At 36.2% G+C, this 21,595-nt stretch overlaps 1 protein-coding gene across 14 annotated transcripts in view; it reads left to right on the top strand.

Moving 5' to 3' along the window:
• SRSF11 (serine and arginine rich splicing factor 11) overlaps positions 1–20,613 on the top strand; it is a 51,011-nt gene extending 30,398 nt beyond the window's left edge. For 10 of the 14 annotated variants that reach the window (XM_025288462.3, XM_025288465.3, XM_044944858.2 and 7 more), the window contains 6 exons: positions 4,300–4,381; positions 11,215–11,346; positions 13,217–13,306; positions 18,499–18,615; positions 18,991–19,129; positions 19,235–20,613. In XM_025288462.3, the coding sequence (XP_025144247.1) occupies positions 4,300–4,381; positions 11,215–11,346; positions 13,217–13,306; positions 18,499–18,615; positions 18,991–19,129; positions 19,235–19,432 (758 nt within the window). In that variant the 3' untranslated portion in view covers positions 19,433–20,613. The remainder of the gene's footprint in view (positions 1–4,299; positions 4,382–11,214; positions 11,347–13,216; positions 13,307–18,498; positions 18,616–18,990; positions 19,130–19,234) is intronic. The other 4 variants (XM_044944859.2, XM_025288466.3, XM_025288464.3 and 1 more) reach the window with 3 other exon arrangements.
• Positions 20,614–21,595: the final 982 nt, after the last annotated feature.

The raw sequence follows: 21,595 nt of genomic DNA, 5'->3' as shown, positions 1-21,595 counted from the left end.
AGTGATTCTCATTTCACAGGGGGATGGGTGATACCGGTAAGTGTTGTCACCCAGGCATATTTGGAAATACCTGGAGAAAACTTAGTTGTCATGCTGATACAAACTGCATCTGGTAGGTAGTTCTGTTCAGTCACTCAGTCGTGTCCGACTCTTTGCAACCCCATGAATCGCAGCATGCCAGGCCTCCCTGTCCATCACCATCTCCCGGAGTTCACTCAAACTCAACGTCCATCGAGTCAGTGATGCCATCCAGCCATCTCATCTTCTGTTGTCCCCTTCTCCTCCTGCCCCCAATCCCTCCCAGCATCAGAGTCTTTTTCATGGAGTCTACTCTTCACATGAGGTGGCCAAAGTACTGGAATTTCAGCTTTAGCATCATTCCTTCCAAAGAACACCCAGGGCTTATCTCCTTTAGAATGGACTGGTTGGATCTCTTTGCAGTCCAAGGGACTCTCAAGAGTCTTCTCCAACACCACAGTTCAAAAGCATCAATTCTTCCGCACTCAGCTTTCTTCACAGTCCAACTTTCACATCCATACATGACCTCTGGAACAACCAAAACCTTGACTAGACCTACGGGGCCAGGGATATGCTAAACATCTTACAGTGTTCAAGACAGGCACCTCCCAATTCCTAAAACAGAGAATTACTCATTCTGAAACATTGGTGCATAGGATTACCTAATGCTTTGTGTGGTATTTTGGTTGTTTTTAATTTGGGGGGTTTTTACTGTTGTTTTTAGTCATTTATGTTTGTCTCAGTTCAGGTATGATCTAAATCAAATACCTTATGATTATATAGTGGAAGTGAGAAATACATTTAAGGGACTAGATCTGATAGACAAGAGTGCCTGATGAAATATGGATGGAGGTTTGTGACACTGTACAGGACACAGGAATCAAGACCATCCCCAAGAAAAAGAAATGCAAAAAAGCAAAATGGCTGTCTGAGGAGGTCTTACAAATGGATGTGAAAAGAAGAGAAGTGAAAAGCAAAGGAGAAAAGGAAAGACATAAGCATCTGAATGCAGAGTTCCAAAGAATAGCAAGGAGAGATAGGGCTTCCTCAGCAATCAATGCAAAGAAATAGAGGGAAACAATAGGAAAGACTAGAGACCGCTTCAAGAAAATTAGAGATATCAAGGGAATATATTTCATGCAAAGATGGGCTCAATAAAGGACAGAAATGGTATGGACCTAACAGAAGCAGAAGATATTAAGAAGAGGTGGCAAAAATACACAGAAGAACTATACAAAAAAGATCTTCATGGCCCAGATAATCAGGATGGTGTGATCACTCACCTAGAGCCAGACATCCTGGAATGTGAAGCAAGTGGGCCTTAGAAAGCATCACTACAAACAAAGCTAGTGGAGGTGATGGAATTCCAGTTGAGCTATTTCAAATCCTGAAAGATGATGCTGTGAAAGTGCTGCACTCAATATGTCAGCAAATTTGGAAGACTCAACAGTGACCACAGGACTGGAAAAGGTCAGTTTTCATTCCAATCCCAAAGAAAGGCAATGCCAAAGAATGCTCAAACTTTCGCACAATTGCACTCATCTCACATGCTAGTAAAGTAATGCTCAAAATTCTCCAAGCCAAGCTTTGGCAATATGTGAACTGTGAACTTCCAGATGTTCAGGCTGGTTTTAGAAAAGGCAGAGGAACCAGAGATCAAATTGCCAACATCCGCTGGATCATCAAAAAAGCAGAGTTCCAGAAAAAGATCTATTTCTGCTTTATTGACTGTGCCAAAGCCTTTGACTGTGTGGATCACAATAAACTGTGGAAAATTCTGAAAAAGATGGGAATACCAGACCATCTGACCTGCCTCCTGAGAAATCTCTATGCAGATCAGGAAGCAACAGTTAGAACTGGACATGGAACAACAGACTGGTTCCAGATAGGAAGAGGAGTACATCAAGGCTATATATTGTCACCCTGCTTATTTAACTTCTATGCAGAGTACATCATGAGAAACACTGGGCTGGAGGAAGCACAAGCTGGAAATCAAGATTGCCGGGAGAAATATCAATAATCTCAGATATGCAGATGACACCACCGTTATGGCAGAAAGTAAAGAAGAACTAAAGTGGCTCTTGATGAAAGTGAAAGAGGAGAGAGAAAAAGTTGGCTTAAAGCTCAGCATTCAGAAAACTAAGTTCATGGCATCCAGTCCCATCACTTCATGGCAAATAGATGGGGAAACAGTGGCTGACTGTATTTTTCTGGGCTCCCAAATTACTGTAGATGGTGATTGCAGCTATGAAATTAAAAGATGCTTATTCCTTGAAAGGAAAGTTATGACCAACCTAGACAGCATATTAAAAAGCAGAGACATTACTTTGGCAACAAAGGTCCGTCTAGTCAAAGCTATGATTTTTCCGTTGGTCATGTATGGGTGTGAGAGTTGGACTATAAAGAAAGCTGAGCTCCGAAGAATTGATGCTTTTGAACTGTAGTGTTGGAGAAGACTCTTGAGAGTCCCTTGGACTGCAAGAAGATCCAACCAGTCCATCCTAAAGGAGATCAGTCCTGGATGTTCATTGGAAGGACTGATGTTGAAGCTGAAACTCCAATACTTTGGCCACCTCATTAGGAGAGTTGACTCATTTGAAAAGACCCAGATGTTGGGAAAGATTGAAGGCAGGAGGAGAAGGGGACGACAGAGGATGAAATGGTTAGATGGCATCACTGACTCAATGGATATGAGTTTGGGTACACTCCAGGAGTTGGTGATGGACAGTGGGGCTTGGCATGCTACAGTTCATGGGGTTGCAAAAATCAGACAAGACTGAGCGACTGAACTGAACTGAAGTGAAGTTGGGATTGCCTGATCTATAGTCTTTTTATTTGACCAAGAAAGCCTAATAAAGTTTCTTCTATTTACACCATTTGTTTAAAGAAAAGTAAATATTATTCTTTGCAGATTGTCTTTTTGAGATGAGATGAATGGTTGTCCCATTTTCTGCATATATGTATTTGGATCTTTGGTCCTGATTTTTTTTATTCCGTTATGAACAATGCTTTATTCATTTTCTTCATTCCAATTCTTAATGGGGTGGTTTTTATTGTATATGGTATTAGACAAATAATTATAAAGTATATGGATACATTAATATCAAATCTTTGTATATTATCTCATTCAACCAGGTTATTAAATAATTAACCCAGTGTCACATGACAAGCAGTTTATATAGATAACTGGACCTGTATGACTCCAAAACCAGAACACCATTTCTGTTTTCATTGGAAACTCATAACTGAAATGACTGAAAACGACTTACCTCTTTATGAAATTTTTTTTGCTGCACAAATTTTTGTTAATTTGATATTCACAATAAGTTGAATTCTATTAATGAAATGATAGAAATGTAAAAGAGGAACTCATTCTCACTTTGTGCATGCGGGCTAAGTCGCCTCAGTCATGTCTGACTCTTGTAACCCTTTGGACTATGGCTCCCCAGGCTACTCTGTCCATGGGATTCTCCAGGCAAAGAACAGTGGAGTAGGTTGTTATGCCCTGCTCCAGGGCATCTTCCTGACCCAATGCAGCTCCTGCATTGCAAATAAATTCTTTACTCTTAGTTGCTAGGGCAGGGCCAGCATTCTCACTTTGAATGATAGTCCATATATGAAGAATTGCAATGGCTGTATTTTTCCTTCATTCGGTCCTTAGTTAAAGGAATTTATGTGTTGTTTTAAACTACTAAATGGTAACAGATCATTCTTGTTCTGCTCTGTAAACATACACAGTGTTGAAAATGCAAAAGTAGAACAAAGATTAAAAAGAGAGCTGGTTTAGTTTCTATCCCAGAAGTATAGAAATGAGTGATTGAATGAGACATATCTAGGAAAGAAGCATAGAGTTAAGTAATGACTAAAAAGGAACATTTTGCTGATCCAAGAATTTTAAATGTTTATCTTTGTTTTTATTATAAATATAAACATTTTACACTTAGGTACAGTTTGGGGAGGTATTATTAATCCATGAGCATGTACAGAGTAGAGTTTTAATCTGGGTATACTGTAGCTCCGTTTGGGGAAAGAGAACCTAAGGCATGCAAACAGGAGTCATGGTTTAGAAACCTCTGAAGAGTAAAGAATGAGAAAGGTGATTATTTTCATAGGTTTTATGGATGACACTTCATAGCTTCAGAAACCTTTAGCTACCTGAATTTAAGGATCATACAGTAAACCTGAAAATTAGTATAATAAACTCTTAGAGTAACTCCTAAATGGAAATAATCTTTATGCTTAATGATTTCTAAATCCAGATTCCTTTTCATTTAAATCTAGATAAGAAAGAAGAAAAACGAAGACACTCAAGGTCAAGATCACGTTCTAGGAGGAGGAGGACTCCCTCATCTTCTAGGCACAGGTAATTAGATTGATTGCTGTTTGGTAGTAAGTTCTTCCTTAGACAGATTATTTCCCTATGTCACATCTGCTGTTACCCTAATTAGCTCATGGTTACAGTGGTTTTGATAACTACTGCTATTTGCAGAGTAGGTGAATTACTGTTCACAGGTATAAATAGAGAAAAGATGGTAGATACTTTAAAATCCCCCCCAGAAATCTAGGGATAGGAAGAAGCCACTGGAATTCGAGCACTGAAATGAATTAGTACTCTGGAAAGGACACTGACCTTGAAACTTTTGACTTGAATTCTAGTTCTGACATTTCACTAGACTCCTGACTTGGAACATGGAGGGTTGTTATGCAACCTTAGCTTACCCATCTAAAGCTTGAATATTTGCAGATGACATGTTTTGAGATTGCTCTTTGTATTATTGGATAAACTACATGATGGTAACTATTATTCTTTATCCTACCCAGAGTAGGACTCTGCAGGGTAAAAGGACCAGTGTATTCTCTTTCTCACATGACATACTTGTATAGATTTGTAAGGATCTGTCTAGACCAATGACTCTCAAACTTGCTGATATTAGGACCTCTATACTCATAAAAAATATAAGAACTCCAATGAGCTTTTGTTTTTGTGGTGTATAGCGTCATTGTTGGCCATAGTAAAATTTGAAACCATCATTTGAAATAATGATGAATATTGAAACCCATTCATATTAACTTAGCTTTGAAACAAAGCTTTTCCCCCCAAAATTAAAAGAATGGCTTTATTTACATCTTAACATCTTTGCAAATTCCTTTAACATTAGCTTAATAGAAGATGTATAGGATTCTGCATTCAGCTTATTGTAGTATATTTTGGTTAATATATATAGAATATCTGACTTTACACAAATATATCGTGAGAAGAGGGAAAAGTAATTTTATAGTCTTTTTGGGTAATTGGGAGTAGTAGTAGTCTTTGATTCCAATACCAAAACTTGTAAAATCTGTTGATCTTTACTATACTTTGAGTGGATCTTTTCACCAGGCATCCTTTTGTACAGTTATGCATTAATGGTTTGGAAAATAATTGATTGATTGCTTTATGCAAGTTTTCAGGTGTTGATACTTTTTTACACAATATCAAAAGATGACTTGGTAATATCACCATACATCTTACCAGTAAACCCTTCTAAAATGTTAGGAAGCTGTCAGATTCACAATGGTGGTTTAAGTTTTCCAAAGTTTAATTTTCTCCTGAAAGCTCAGATTTTATTATTGGCAACAAATTTTTTTCCTTGAAATGATAATTCATTTTTCATGAAAGTGTCTACCAGATACCTAAGTCTAAACAACCATGGTTTGTCAGTTCTTTGAAGTAAAGATGTTTCATGGCAAAAACAATTAGGTAAGCTCACACTCAATTACACAAGTGTCTTCCTTGACAGTCGCTGAACTTAAAAGTATCAGAAATGATTTATGCATACTGCCCATTTCATTGCACAGAATGTTGCTGAAGGGACCAGATTTAACATTTCTAGTCAATAATGGTACTAGTTTAATAGCACTCAAGGAACTAGATTTAATAAAATGAATAATTTTTACTGGCTCTATTAAAGATGTCGTTGGTGAAATTGGCAGGATTTTCACTACAAAATCTTCGCTACAAATGCCAATGAAAATACAGTAAATATCAGGTTCAGTTGCCACTATCTTGCTTTGTAATAAGGAAATGCTTATGCACCATTGGTACAAATGTCAAAGTGGCAAAGGCAGGTATTACCTGCCTTGTTATGATTCTGGGTTGGGGGATGGGGTTGGGGATTGACCTTATAGCTCCCATAGCATTGTTAAGTCATTTCTTAGACTGTGCCTTAGTCCATTTGACTGCTATAACAGGATACCATAGACTGGATGGCTTATAAACAATAGAAATTTACTTCTCACAGTTCTAGAAGCTGGGAAGTTCAAGATTAGGGTGTCAGAAAATTTGCTGTTTGGTGAGGACCTACTTCCTCATTTATATTGATAGTTTGCTATATCCATGTGTCCTCACATAGAAAGATGGACCGGGGTGGGGTATCTCTTGAGTTCTTTTTATTTTAATAATTTTATTTATTTACTTTTGAGTGTGCTGGGTCTTCATTGCTGTGCAGGCTTTTAGCTTGTTGCGGTGAGTGGGGCTACTCTGTAGTTACAGTGTGTGGGCTTCTCATTGCTGTGGTTTTTGTTATGGACCACAAGCTCTAGCACGCCCAGGCTTCAGTAGTCATGGCACATGAGCTCAGTGGTAGTGGCTCCAGTCTCTAGAGCACAGGCCCAGTAGTTGTGGCTCATGGGCTTAGTTACTCTGTGGCATGTGCGATATTCATGGACCAGGGATGGAACCCATGTTTCCTGCATTGGCAGGTGGATTCTTTACCACTGAACCACCAGAGAAGCTCCCTCTGAGATGTCTTTCATAAACGCATTCATCCTATTCGTGAAAGCTGGGCCTTCATAACCCAATCACCCCAAAGGCTCCTACCTCATAACATCATCACATTGGGTATTTGGTTTCCTTTAAGAATTTTGGGAGGACACAAAGTTTCAGTCTGTAGCAGAATGTTACAGGGTGGTTCTGTCTGGTGTGTTTGTGTCATCCACCTTCACGCAGCCCATTTCATGCTTAAAAGATTTTGTCTTTCAAAAAACCCAAATCTAGAACATCTGAGGGCTCCACTGAACCTTTAGAAGTTCCCTATTGCCTTAATGTATGTACAGTGTTTTTTTTTTTTTTTTTGCCATAATGCTATTGCATACTTCACAGACAGTTTATAGTGTAAACATAACTTGCAGTGTACTGGGAATCCACGAATTCATTGTGACATACTGTTACTGAGATATCCAGTTTATTGCAGTGGTCTGGGAGCAAACTCAGTATCTCTGAGCTGTGCCTATACTTAAAATACTAACTTTCCAGGACAAGTGCTTTCATGGCTTTGTTTAATACTTAGACTTAAAAAGGAGAACTTAACATCTTTTGTATATAGGAGTTACGTGCTAAGGCTTTCAAATATTAATTTTAATTATGACCATGAGAGAAAAGTCCTTTGGAACACTTGTAGTAACACATCATAGCAGAAAGATAGTTATTATAAATTGTAGTATTTTAAGCATCTTGACATATAAAATGACTGTTACTTTCAATATGCTTTTTACTTATATATAAATAATAATAATATATAATAATAACTGTTGTTGAACTGCTCAGTTGTATGCAGCTTTCTGTGACCCCCATGGATTGTAGCATGCAAGTTTTCCCTGTCCTTCACTATCTCCCAGAGTTTGCTCAGACTCTTGCCCATTGAGTCTCTGATGCCATCCAACCATCTCATCCTCTGTCGGCCCTTTCTCATCCTGCCCTCAATCTTTCCCAGCCTCAGGGTCTTTTCCAGTGAGTCAGCTCTTCTCATCAGCTGGCAAAAGTATTAAAGTTCCAGCATCAGTCCTTCCAGTGAATATTCTGGGTTGATTTCTTGCAGTCCAAGGGACTCTTAAGAGTCCCTTGTCCAGCACCATAGTTCAAAAGCATTAATTCTTTGGCATTTAACCTTCATGGTTCAACTCTCACATGCATACATGTCTACAGGAAAAACCATAGCTTTGACTATGCGGACCTTTGTCAGTGAAGTGATGTCTCTGCTTTTGAAAACGCTGTCTGAAAAAGTGAAATTGCTCAGTCGTGTCCGACTCTTTGTGACCCCATGAACTGTAGCCTACCAGGCTCCTTCCGTCTATGGGATTTTCCAGGCTAGGGTACTGGAATGGGTTGCCATTTCCTTCTCCAGGGGAATCTTCCCGACCCAGGGATCAAACCAGGGTCTCCCACATTGTAGGCAGATGCTTTTACCATCTGAGCTACCAGGGAAGTCAATGGTTTGTCATTGCTTTTCTTCCAAGGAACAAGTGTCCTTCAATTTCATGGCTCCAGTCACTGTCCACGGTGATTTTGGACCTCAAGAAAATAAAATCTACCACTGTTTCCATATTTTCCCCATCTATTTACCATGAAGTGATGACACCAGATGCCATGATCTTCATTTTTTTGAATGTTGAGTTTTAAGCCGGCTTTTTCACTCTCCTTTTGCACCTTCATCGAGTGGCTCTTTAGTTTCTCTTCACTTTCTGCTGTTAGGGTGGTATCACCTGCGAATCTGAGGTTGTTGATACTTCTCCTGGCAATCTTGATTCCAACTTGTGAGTCATCTAACCCAGCATGAAGTACTCTGCACATAAGTTAAATAAGCAGGGTGACAGTATACAGCCTTGACGTACTACTTACCCAGGTTTCAGCCAGTCTGTTGTTCCATGTCCATTTCTAACTGTTCCTTCTTGACCTACATACAGGTTTCTTGGGAAGCAGGTAAGGTGATCTGATATTCCCATCTCTTTAAGAATTTTCCACAGTTGTTGTGGTCCGTACAGTCAGAGGCTTTAGCGTAGTCAATGAGGCAGAATTAGTAATTTGCTTTTTCTATCATCCTACGGGTGTTGGCCATTTGGTCTCTTGTTCCTCTGCCTTTTCTAAATCCAGCTTGTACATCTGGAATTTCTTGGTTCACATACTGTTGAAGCCTGGCTTGAAGGATTGTGAGCATTACCTTGCTAATTTGTGAAATGAGTGCAGTTGTACATTAATATGAACATTTTTTAACATGCCCTTCTTTGGGATTGGAATGAAAACTGACCTTTTCCAGTCCTGTGACCAACCATTGCTGAGTTATCCAAATTTGATGGCATATTGAATGCAGAACTTTAACAGCAGTATCTTTTATGATTTGAAATATCTCAGCTGGGATTCCATCACCTCCTTTTTATTTGTTATATAAAATATATGGTAATCTCTATGTTTCTCTAATTTTTAAAAGCTTATATGAACTGAATGTTGAAGTGACTGCAGTGCAATGCTGTTGAAAAACAACTGTTTCAGAACCTTATAGTAAACTGATTGATGTAATACTTCTGCTTATTAGATTTTTAAAATCTTATATTATTAATCACTTCATTTAGAAGGAAACATGTAAATGCATTTATAATTTTTAACAGCCATTTTTTAATACATTAGAGGTAAATAAATGTTTTACATGGTTTTGCTAAAATGATTAAGTTTAATTTTTTTTAAAGCCAAATTTCTCAAAAGATGAACACTTGCTAATTCAAACAGCATTGATTTTGGTTTTCCATAATTTTTTTTTTAATTCTTCATAAGAAAGTGATGGTTCTGATATTCTAGAGGGTCAGTGTTTCACTCAAAATACATTAGTACTACCTTTCATTACACAGTATAGTAGTTGTTACTCAAGGGTACAGTTGGTGAATAAGGTAGACATATATACCCCTACCCTTTTGGGGCTTAAAGAAAGGTAGGTAAGCTTTATGTGAAAATTTCCTGGGATATAGACATGTTATTGAGAGGGATTGTTTAGTTTCAAATATGGTCAAAAATAAGTGATGTACAAAATATAGTTACTGAATTTGATGAGACATTACTCCTAATGGGTTTTGAAACAGCTGTTATAGAGAATGATGGCAACACTATGGTAGCACAGCAATAAGAGCAGTCCGTATTTAATTTATATGTCTACATTAAGGCGCTGAGCTGGATTTTATAATTTTGCTTAAATTACAACTATTCTATGATGTAGGTGCTGGTTTTTTTGCTGAAGTAATAGGCTCAGATTAAATAATGAATACTTTCATTAACTGATTTTAAAAGGGAGATTTGAAAACAAATCCTTTGCATTACTTAAAATGTCTATCCTTTGGCAACTCTGAAAATAATGAAAGCAAAAAGTTTAAATTGTATTTGAAGTTTTCCATGGGAAGAGGTTGAATGGTTCACTAAAAGTTAAATGACCAAGTCTAAGCAAAGAAGTGCCATTTGCTTTCAATTTTTCTTAAAATAGGGAAAAGGATCAATGACAACATCAAAAAGTTAATTGCACTTAACCTTTTAGAGAAAACATGGGGGATGAAGGTGATAATGCAGTAAGCACAGAGAAACATGTCTTACATGGCAGGAAAGAGATGATCATACAATATTGAGGACACATGAGAGTAAAAAGGGCAGTTTATACTGAATTGTATATATGTGTATCTGCCCTGCATTACTTGTATTTCTCTTAAACTGGAAATTAAAGAAGAGGAATGTATATCAGAGAACAGCAATTAGAAATCATAGAAACCAATACAGTATGTGGTTTCCTTTTGAAATACTGAAGTGGGTTACTATGCCCATTCTCCAGGGATCTTCTCAACTCTTAAGTCTCCTGCTTTAACAGGTGAGTTCTTTACCACTAGTGCCTCCTGGCAAGCCCAAAATGGGAATAGTAATAGTATTTACTGTTACTAGATTTATTATGAAAGTAAATGAGTGAATATTGGTAAAGCATGTAATGGGCATAAGTAAGTATTTGATAAGTAGTAAGTGGATTTAACTTGTAATAGTGAGGAATAAAATTAGGTACATTCTAAAATGCTGTGTAATTAGGAAGTGATGCAAATGAGTCATTTTTTATTTTCCTTCATTTTCTAGCAATAATTTTAAGTTTGGAGTTGTAGTTTCAGTGGGCAAAGTAGGATTGGTTTGACAGGTTGAACAAAAGATTAAAAGGTGAGGAATTCCAGGTGTTAAAAGGTATTTTCTAACTTCTGGGATATCAGATGTTGTGTGAAATAAATAAATAATGGCAGGAAATTACCCTCACTGATGGCTAGCCAACATGTCTGAATCTTTGGTCCTACACTTATATGAAATAATCAAAAGTAGAGCTAGTCTTTTTAGGTTTATATACATATGTCTGCTTCTTTTTACTTTATAAGGCGATCAAGAAGCAGATCAAGAAGGCGATCACATTCTAAGTCAAGGAGTAGACGACGATCCAAAAGTCCAAGACGGAGAAGATCTCATTCCAGAGAGAGGGGTAGAAGGTCAAGGAGCACGTCAAAAAACAGGTACAGTAGAAAACTAGTAACAGTGAATGAGTAAAATTTCTCCATAGTAAGAATTCTTAGCTGTTTCTACTGCCTTTTTTCATTTCGTCTTTTCCATTCAACCATTGGTAAGAATTTTGTGTTCCCAGCAACTTCTTGATATGCCAGAGTTTTTGGCAGACAATCATGCCTTCTTAATTCTTCTTTATATATCTCATCATGAGCAGCTTTTAAGTATGAATTAATATTGCTGTATTCCTGACACCAAACCATATCCTTAAGAGTCTAATGTGATTTGGAGGCCAGTAAAGAATTACAGTGAGGATTTACTAAAAACCAAAACATCCACACCTTAACATTGTATTTTGACTTAAACGTTCATTCAGTAATTTGTTTTTCATATAGGGCCAAACCCTTTGAAATTAGTAGGCCTAGTCTTGAATAATCACCCCACTCCAGTACTCTTGCCTGGAAATCCCATGGACGGAGGAGCCTGGTAGGCTGCAGTCCATGGGGTCGCTGAAAGTCGGACACGACTGAGCAACTTCACTTTCACTTTCATGTATAGGAGAAGGAAATGGCAACCCACTCCAGTGTTCTTGCCTGGAGAACCCCAGGGATAGGGGAGCCTCATGGGCTGCCGCCTATGGGGTCGCACAGAGTCAGACACAACTGAAGCGACAGCACAACAGCAGCAGCAGCAATCTTGAATAATAGATACAAAATCACTTTCTTTTCCTTTAAACCACCTTTAAAGTATCAAGAACTCCGTTACTTGAAAGTACTTAGATTTTTCCCTCCATTTTTAGCTGTCACACAGTATAATTTTGCAACACTTATTTTTTAAACTCTTTTCTCTTTATAAAAATATTTGCCTTAATTTTCTAGAAACAGCCCTATATTTTATACTTTACCCATTTATTTATTTGATTATGTGATTAAAAATAGTAAGAATCACAGCAAAAAGCAACAAAATTATTCTTTTTTTTTTTTTTTCAAAATTTATTCTTGGTAAGCATGTAACTCAACGTGGGACTTGGATTTTGTGATAGCTTTACTGTATATTCAGCCTCTGATGAGACTTTTAATCATGTTTTAGAGCTAGTCATCTCTTAATTCAGCCAAACGAGCTTACTTAATGAACCATCTCTTATACAAAGAGCAATTAGGCATTCCTTCCCTTGAGGAACTTTATTTATACTAGGGGAGAAATTAATGCAATTACCAAGGAAGGGCCATTGTTAGGGATGTTGGAAGATTTATTAAGAGGTGACTTGAGTATTAAATTCTGATAGATTTGACTGGACTCAGGAGCATGATTTCCGGTAGAGAATACTTACAAGGTTAGCATGAATTCTTAAAATAAGGAATATGTTGGTGTAGAAGGACCAGGAAATGAGGTCAGGACAGTTGAGACAGATGACACATAAAAGGCTTTATTGTTCACACTAAGGAGTTTACAGTTGATCCTGAAGTCAGTGGGAATGAATTGAAAAGTGATAAGCAGAGAATTAATATTTTCACATTTGTACTTTGAAAGATTTCTGATAAAGGGGTTTAATATGAATTTGTGAAAAATGACTGGGACCACTTAAGGGACCATTTAGAGTTGAGGTATGGTTGTAGTACCAGTCCATTATGATTTTTTTTCCTAATAGTATTGAATAGCCCAGAATATGTAATAGCAGGGCCACAGTTAGAAGGTTGGCTTCATTCATGGTGGATGTTTACATAAGGTGTGTGCTTTGAAAGAATAACTTAAAAGTTTTTATCAGAATAACATTTTAAGAATAAGAATCCATTTCATTGTACTTTTGTTTTTAATTTGTATATATATTTTTTCTATTAACTGAATCTTCTAACACATTAATAAATTGTGTTCATTTATTAGAGATAAAAAGAAAGAAGACAAAGAAAAGAAACGTTCCAAAACGCCACCAAAAAGTTACAGCACAGCCAGACGTTCCAGAAGTGCTAGCAGGTAGGGTGGCATTATGAATTCTTGGCATTGTTTTTTAAACTTTGTTTGCAAAGACTCATCAGGCTGTGAACGTGAAATGTTTTCCAGTACAGAACTACGTACTTTAATGGTGAAGATTTCTAAAGGCAATCTGTGAAGTTTCCAATTAATGCTTTATGGTATAGAGTTCATTTACAATAACATGGAATTCAGCAGAGGTCAGTTTTTATGTTTGCTCTATGCATTTCATATCCTAATTTGAACTGTTTGTGTGTTTTTTCCCCCCCAAGCATTTGATGGCTAAAGTATACTGCATTATCACATTAGATTCATTTTATTACATGTTAATACTTAAAATAGTTTTTTTCCCCATACATAATGGTTTGTTGATAAAATAATTGGAGGCAAGGCAAGTTCTAGTTTGTGTCATTCTTAGAGTAGTTAACCTGCTGCAGTGAAATTTTAGTGTTGTAAACTTTCAGAAAATGTATTTTTCATTCTTAAATATGGCATACATGTGATGGTAGAAAGGACTGGCCATACTTAACTCCATTTTCTTCCTATCTTGTTTACACATTTTATTACAGTGTTTGTTTTCTTAATCTTGATTATTTAAATTCACCTAAGGGCTCAAACTGTCTATAAAAATTAACTTAAAATGGATAAAACACTTAAACATAAAAGCCAAAACTAAAAAGCGCTTAGGAGAAAACATGTTAAGTTAACCTTCATGACCTGGAATTTGTCAGTGGTTCCCTACATACAACAAAAGTCATAAGCAACAAAAGAGAAATAGACAAGTTTGAGGATGATAAAAACTGAAGACTTTTTGTTTCAAAGAACACTGTTAAAGACAGCCCTCAGAGTGCTAGAAAAATGTTTCCAATAATGGACTTCTACCTAGAATATAACAACTCAGTCATACAAAGAAAGAATGTAAAATTGTGCAGCTGCATTGGAAAAACAGGTTGGCAGTTCCTACAGAAATTAAATTTAAGAGCTCTTTAACACAGCAGTTTTGTTCCCAGTGATATGCCCAAGAGAAGCAAAAACATGTCTGCACAAAAACTTACACATGAATGTTCTTGGCATCGTTATTCATAACCAAGAAGTCAACCCAAATATCCACTTAACATGGGTAAACAAAGTTGTATACTCATACAATAGATTATTATTCATCTGTTAAAAGGAACCAAAGTAATGGTAGTACAATATGAATGAGCCTTGAAAACTTGCCATGTTAAAGAAGCTAGTCACGGCAGACCATACATTGTGTGATTTCATTCATATGGAATGTACAGAATGGATGAATCTATAAAGTAGATTAGTGGTTGGAGTATGATAGCTAAAGACATGGGGTCTCTTTGGGGTGTTGAAAATTGTCTTTTTAAAAATTTTGTGACTATATAAAGAAAGTGAAACCAGATATAAGTGCTGAAGGAATACCAAAATAGGTCTAAGGCGGCAAAGGGGCATAAAAGATGAGATGTGCAATATGTATTCTATTACCTTAAAAACTGGAGGCATATTATTTGTTTATTTAATGGACTTGCTTATAAGTGCCTTGCTCTGCTTAATTATTGAATCATTCTTTATCATTTTTGGCTGCATTGGGTCTTCATTGCTGTGTACAGGCTCTCTTGGACGCAGCAAGCAGTAGCTACTCTAGTTGCTCTGTGTGGGCTTCTTATCTTGGAGAGCACAGGCTCTGGGGCACACAGGCTTCAGTAGTTGTGGTGGCATGTGGGCTCTAGAGCTCAGGTTCCATCGTTGTGGCACAAGGGCTCAGCTGCCCGTGGCATGTGGAATTCTCCCAGACCAGGATTGAACCCACGTTCCCTGCATTGGCAGGCAGACTCCCAACCAGTGGACCACCAGGGAAATCCTGAATCATTCTTAAATTATGGCAAATTCTGTACATTTTTATTGAATACGTACTAACATGTTTGCAGCTGTTGTACAGTCTATCATAGGTCAAAGAAAGATAACTTTTTAAAGCCCATCTTTTCTGAGGAATATGGAATATTTGTTACACAAAGCAGTATGAAAAAGTGTTAGGTATACAACCCTGACAAGCTTAATAAACATTAGATGAAGGAAAAGTTCTGTGTAACATTTCCAGGACAGGGGTCACAGACAACTTGTGGTTTTTTATTCTTTAAAGCTTCATTTGGCTGCTGAAATAAAGACAAAGCATATTGGGCTTAATTTTTTTTATTTGTGTCTAAATCATACACTTTCTTCATTTAATCAGGTTTTTTGTATTAAAGTTTACTATCTCCTTACAGTTATTACAGAATATTGACTATATTCCCCATGTTGCATAAGACATCCTTGAGTCTATCTTAAACTTAATAGTAGCTTGTCATTAGGTGGGTTTTTAAGTATAGTTGCTATACAGTATAGCAATTCACAATTTTTAAAGACTATGTTCTGTTTGTTGTTGTTATAAAATATGCTATATTCCTTGTGTTGTAAAGTATAAACTAGTAGCTTATTTTACACCTAATAGTTTGTGTCTCTTAATCCTCTGACCATATAATGTCCCCTGCCTTTTCCTCTTCACAGTGGTAACCACTAGTTTTCTCTCTGTATCTCGAGTCTGCTTTTTTGTTATATTCACTAGTTTGTTGTATTTTTTAGATTACATGTGTAAGTTATATCCTACAGTATTTGTCTCTGTCTGACTTATATCACTTTGCTTAAATGCCCTCCATGTCCATCCATGTTGCTGCAGATGGCACAATTTCATTCTTTTTTATAGCTTACTAATATTCTGTTGTATAAATAGTAGCAATTTTCTTTATCCATTCTTCTGTTGATGAACACTTACATAGCTTCTCTATCTTGAGAATTATTAAAAAATGGTACTGTGAATATTGGGGTTACATTTCTATCAGCAGTGTAGGAGGGTTCCCTTTTCTTTACACCCTCTCCAGCATTTATTATTTGTAAACTTTTTGATGATGGCTGTTCTGACCACAGTGAGGTGATAGATAATTCATTGTAGTTTTGATTTACATTTCTCTTAATAATTAGCAGTGTTGAGCATCTTTACTTTTGGCCATCCGTATGTCTTCTTTGGTGAAATGTCCTGTTTAGGTCTTCTGCCCATTTTTGATTAGTTTGTTTGTTTGATACTGAGCTGTATGAGCTATTTGTATATTTTGGGGATTAATGCCTTATCAGTCAAATTGTTTGAAAATATTTTCACCAGTTCTGTAGGTTGTCTGTTTTGTTTTGTTTATGCTTCTTTTGCTGTGCAAAATCTCTAATTAGGTCCCATTTGTGTTTTTTGCTTTTATTTACTTTAGGAGATGGATCCAAAAAAAAAAATGTTGCTATGATTTATGTCCAAGAATGTTCTACTTATCTTTTCCTCCAGTTTTATAGTATCTGGTCTTACACTTAGGTCTTTAATCCACTTTATTTTTGGATATGAAATTAAAGACTGTTTTGCTGCCTGATACGATCTGATTCCAAGCAGATTTTGCTATGAAATCAGAAGATGGTGCTGAGAAAAGGTGAAAATGGACCAGGTCAGGTCATCAGTTACAGAAAATGTGCTTGGATTCTGCGAAGCTCCGTGTGATACCTACACGTTATTTGGAAAATATATAGGATCATTTCAGAGGTCACTTTGAATAACCTTTTCATTATCATCATCTAATAAGCATTCATCCTAGAGTCATTAAATATAAAAATCTGTAAATAAATAAGTAGAGTTGTGATTTTAAAAGCTCAGTTTGGACCACTAAAAGGAGGAGTGATTACCAGTTTTGATCAGTAAGCCTGAATTATAGCATACTTAGAGGAGAGACATGCAAATGAATGAATTAAATTAGGAACACAAATCTCTTCTTAAATCAGCATTTTTGACTGTCAGAACCTGGTCTAGAGTGCATTATTCTTAACAGAGTGTGATTTGTATTGAAATAGGACAATGAATCTGTGTATTGAAAAAAGAATGTTGTAATTTCTCTCCTTTACACACAGCTGGTTTTTCTAGCACCATTTATTGAAGAGACTATCTTTTCTCCATTGTGTATTCTAGCCTCCTGACCATAAGTGTGTGGGTTTATTTCTGGATTCTTATTCTGTTTCATTGATTTATGTGTCTGTTTTTGTGCCTGTACCATACTGTTTTGATTACTGTAGCTTTGTAGTATAGTCTGAAGCCAGGGAATGTGATTCCTCCAGCTCTTGTTTCTTTCTGTATCAAGATTGTTTTGGCTATTCAAGGTTGTTTTGTTTCCATACAGATTTTAAAATTGTTTCTTCTAATTCTGCATGAAGTGTCATTGGTATTTTGATATGGATTGCATTGAATCTAAAGATTACCTTGGGTAGTGTAGTCATTTTAACAGTATTGGTACTTCTAGTCCAAGAACACAGCAAAACTTTCCATCTGTTTGTATTGTAGAAGCAGGACTTTTTTTAAGTCAATTTAAAGAGGAGGTATATCATAAAAAGCTAATTGCTCAAAATAGGGATTGGACTAGGGGCGTGATTTGCTGGACAACAGGAAGTCAGTTTGATCCCTGTTTCCTGATGGCGCAGTGGTAAAGAATCAGCCTGCAGTGCAGGAGAGGTGGGTTTGATCCCTGGATCAGGACGATCCCCTGGAGAAGGAAATGGCAACCCACGTCAGTATTCTTGCCTGGAAAATCCCATGGGTAGAGGAGCCTGCTGGGTGTACAGTCATTGGGGTTGCAAAAGAGTCAGACATAACTTGACAACTAAACCACCACCACCACTAACTCTAGTTCTCGGTTCTCTAAGTTTTACCTAATGATTTAGAAGTAGTTTTGAATTTTATTAGCAACTGCCTTCCATAACACAACATATTAATCCTTTACATGTTCTGTCCATTGACTGAATCTAAAGCTGGTTCTTTGGATAATAATTTACTTCAGAGTTGAATTAGAACCTTTGTTGATCAGTTTTTCCTTGAGCTTAACATTTCTGATGTTTTGATGACATCATGTCTTTAAGAATTGCTAGAAATTAGGGCTTAGGAATTCCTAGGGGCATTAAAGGAAAGGCACATAGTTTGCCCCCCAAAAAGTTGCCAACTTTTATTACCCATTTGCTTCTTCAGCTCCAAACAGTATTTGAAAATGGAGTTTTCTGTTTCTAGTGGAGTTCCATTGCAGACACATCTGCTATGATGTGCCTGCATTTTTTGAATAACACTGTATTTTAAAGTCTAGTTTGCACATTTGTTGTTCTAGAGAGAGACGACGACGAAGAAGCAGAAGTGGCACAAGATCTCCTAAAAAGCCTAGGTCTCCCAAAAGAAAATTGTCTCGCTCACCATCCCCTAGAAGGTAAGTATTAATCTTTTATTATATCTATCCTGTTTTTCAGAAACTGTCCTAGAATTTTTCTTCCTTCTCAGGAATTAAAATACTTAAGAATGTGCTGATACATTCTCTTCATGACTTGAGATTGTTATAATAAACACTGTTTATGATTAGGCATTTTAGACCTGTAATCAAGTTACAGTCTTCTTCCCTGTGTTACTTGTATACAGCTTGTGTCCAGTGATTTGAAATTGGATTTTTGTTAACCTCCTTATAGCAGTGAACTTACATCAAGCTTACCATCTAAAACAAATCTAAACTTATTGCTATTTAAATAATGGCAAAAATTCTTGAGCACTTTGTTTCAAGCATCTTGTGAGCATTTTACTGTCCTTCTAGACATAAAAAGGAGAAGAAGAAAGATAAAGACAAAGAAAGAAGCAGAGATGAAAGAGAGCGATCTACAAGCAAGAAGAAGAAAAGTAAAGATAAGGAAAAAGAACGGGAAAGAAAATCAGAGAGTGATAAAGATGTAAAAGTATGTTTACAAACTAATTTATTTTGGTGTTTTGGTTGATGTTGGTACTTTAAAGAAGTGATTTTCCTGTGAAGACGTTTACTTTTCTTATTCTCCTTGGCAAAGCAGGTTACACGGGACTACGATGAAGAGGAACAGGGGTATGACAGCGAGAAGGAGAAAAAGGAGGAGAAGAAACCAACAGAACCAGGTTCTCCTAAAACAAAAGAATGTTCTGTGGAAAAGGGAACTGGTGATTCACTAAGAGAATCCAAAGTGAATGGGGATGATCATCATGAAGAAGACATGGATATGAGTGACTGAACCATGCCTCTGTGGGAATCTGTGTACGTGCATCAGTGTCATTCCTGTGTGATTTCTTAATGCTGTATTTGTTCATCTCAAGCCTAGATGTATACAGCTGAGTCATAAATGGTTATAAAGCTCCTGATGTTGATAGTTATTTACATCCAAAAGCTTTTAGGAAAAGGATACAGGGGTAACCAATTCGTGACAGGGTGAAATCTGATTGAGTAACCAAGCAGTTTTACTATTCTGGTGCTGCTTCATAACAAAAACGAAAAGCTGCATGCATCTACAGCAGGCATGGATTGTTTATGTTGTATGATCTCCTTTATTAAGTAAGTTCACTTATAGTATTTCTAGAATTTGATTCATTGCCGTAATAGAGCCATGTAGGGAATGCACTGATTGCATGTTAATTGTGGCAGGAATATCCTAAATGTCATTAAAATCCTTCAACATGATGGATCTACTTATGGTCGTTTGTTGACATGACAAATTAACCTTCTTATAGTTACATCTGGAAATGAGCATTTGAAATAGATAATCCTTTAAGCCTTGTGGCTAAATTTTTGTGGCTTTTGTTTAACTTTGAAAGGTTATATATGCACTAACCTTTTTTGATGGCTATAATTAGGCTTTAATTACAGAAACAAGATTTCAAATGAAACTGTCTTTGGCAGTAAGTAAATAGCATATTTTGAAGTAGAGTTGTATACTTTTTCATAAGGTGTTTGGGAATTTTTTTTCCTAAAATAATTTATTCCACATCTGCATCAGTGAAAGCTGTTTGCCTATCCTGAAGTCCATCTGTAAAAGAAAGTTAGCTTTTGTCCTGAGTTTGTTTTCCACGCTTTTATTAATTTGTTTTAATCTCATTGTTGGAAAAGGGGATAGTGCATTTTAAATTGACCTTCATATGCTTTTAAAAATAAGACAAATCTACTTGATAATGTACTTTTTATTTGATCTCAAGTTGTATAAAACCAGTAAATTTTGTGTTACTGTTACTGCAGTAGTAATCTTATGCACACAGTGATTCCATGTTAAATGCAAAGTAGTTAGGCAACTGTTTTCTTACAGGAGTTTCCAAGCTTTACTTTTGTGCAGTAAAAACAAAAGTAGGCTACAGTCTGTGCCATGTTGATGTACAGTTTCTGAAATTGTTTTACATGACTTTGATAATAAAACCCTTAAACTTATGTTTATGTTCTGTAAAAACGTATTTGTATTTATTTACATTGTTGAATGTATGGCATTTACCTCACTCATTTTACAAATCAAGTTCTTTCTCCTTGCAGACCACATATTTTAATATAGCAGTAAAATGAAATCCATCGGTAGTGATTAGTTGCCATCAGAATTGTCAAAATTAATTTCTAAAACGGTCTTTTTAAGTGTAATTTTATTTCTTATATTTTGGGTGTAGGATTTGCGTTGAGTAAAGCAATGAACTTTAGGATAAATGATCCCACCTATATTTAGTAAATTTATATTTTTGGTGAATATAAACATAACTTTTCTGGAATAGTATAGAAACTCAATGGTATGTATCTACTGTACAGTACTAAATAGTATATTTATTCATTTATGAAATGAGTAGTGTTTGGCCGGGGTTAAGGGGAAAATGAGACTTGGAATTGTAGCTTTTATCCAAGTTGGAGTATGATTTTTTTTTTTTTAATCTTTTAAAATTGAAATGCCGTATAGAAAAGCACCATTGTTTTTACAGTTTGTAGTAACTTTTTAAAGATTTTATGGAAAGGAATTTTGTCTATAGTAAGACATTGTAGTAATGGTCCGAATAATCACTGCATTTTTAAACACAAAGTTGAACGCAAATAACATTTCTTTAAACTTAAAAAATTAGTAGAAAAAAATCTAAAAGGTTGAACCATATGATATTGTCTTTTGTAAGTCAGAAACAAGTAAAATATTGGCAGTTTCACTTGGTTAAGCCTAATTTTACTCATTGTATTCCCTTTTAGTCTCTGAATACAAAGTATGCTAATTTCTCAAAAGGGATTAAGAAATTTTTGGCCTTAAATAGTGCTAGTGACTTAAGATACTATCGAAGGGAGTCTATATTTAGTTTATTTTTCAGTGAACATTTATGCACAAAGGTAGAGTTGCAGGTTACATGAGCCTTTAATACAGATGAGTCGAAATCAAGTGAACACTGCC

The sequence above is a fragment of the Bubalus bubalis genome, chromosome 6, assembly GCF_019923935.1.
Source record: "Bubalus bubalis isolate 160015118507 breed Murrah chromosome 6, NDDB_SH_1, whole genome shotgun sequence".
Classification (NCBI taxonomy): Eukaryota; Metazoa; Chordata; class Mammalia; order Artiodactyla; family Bovidae; genus Bubalus; species Bubalus bubalis.
This window is presented reverse-complemented; position numbering and strand designations above follow the sequence as displayed.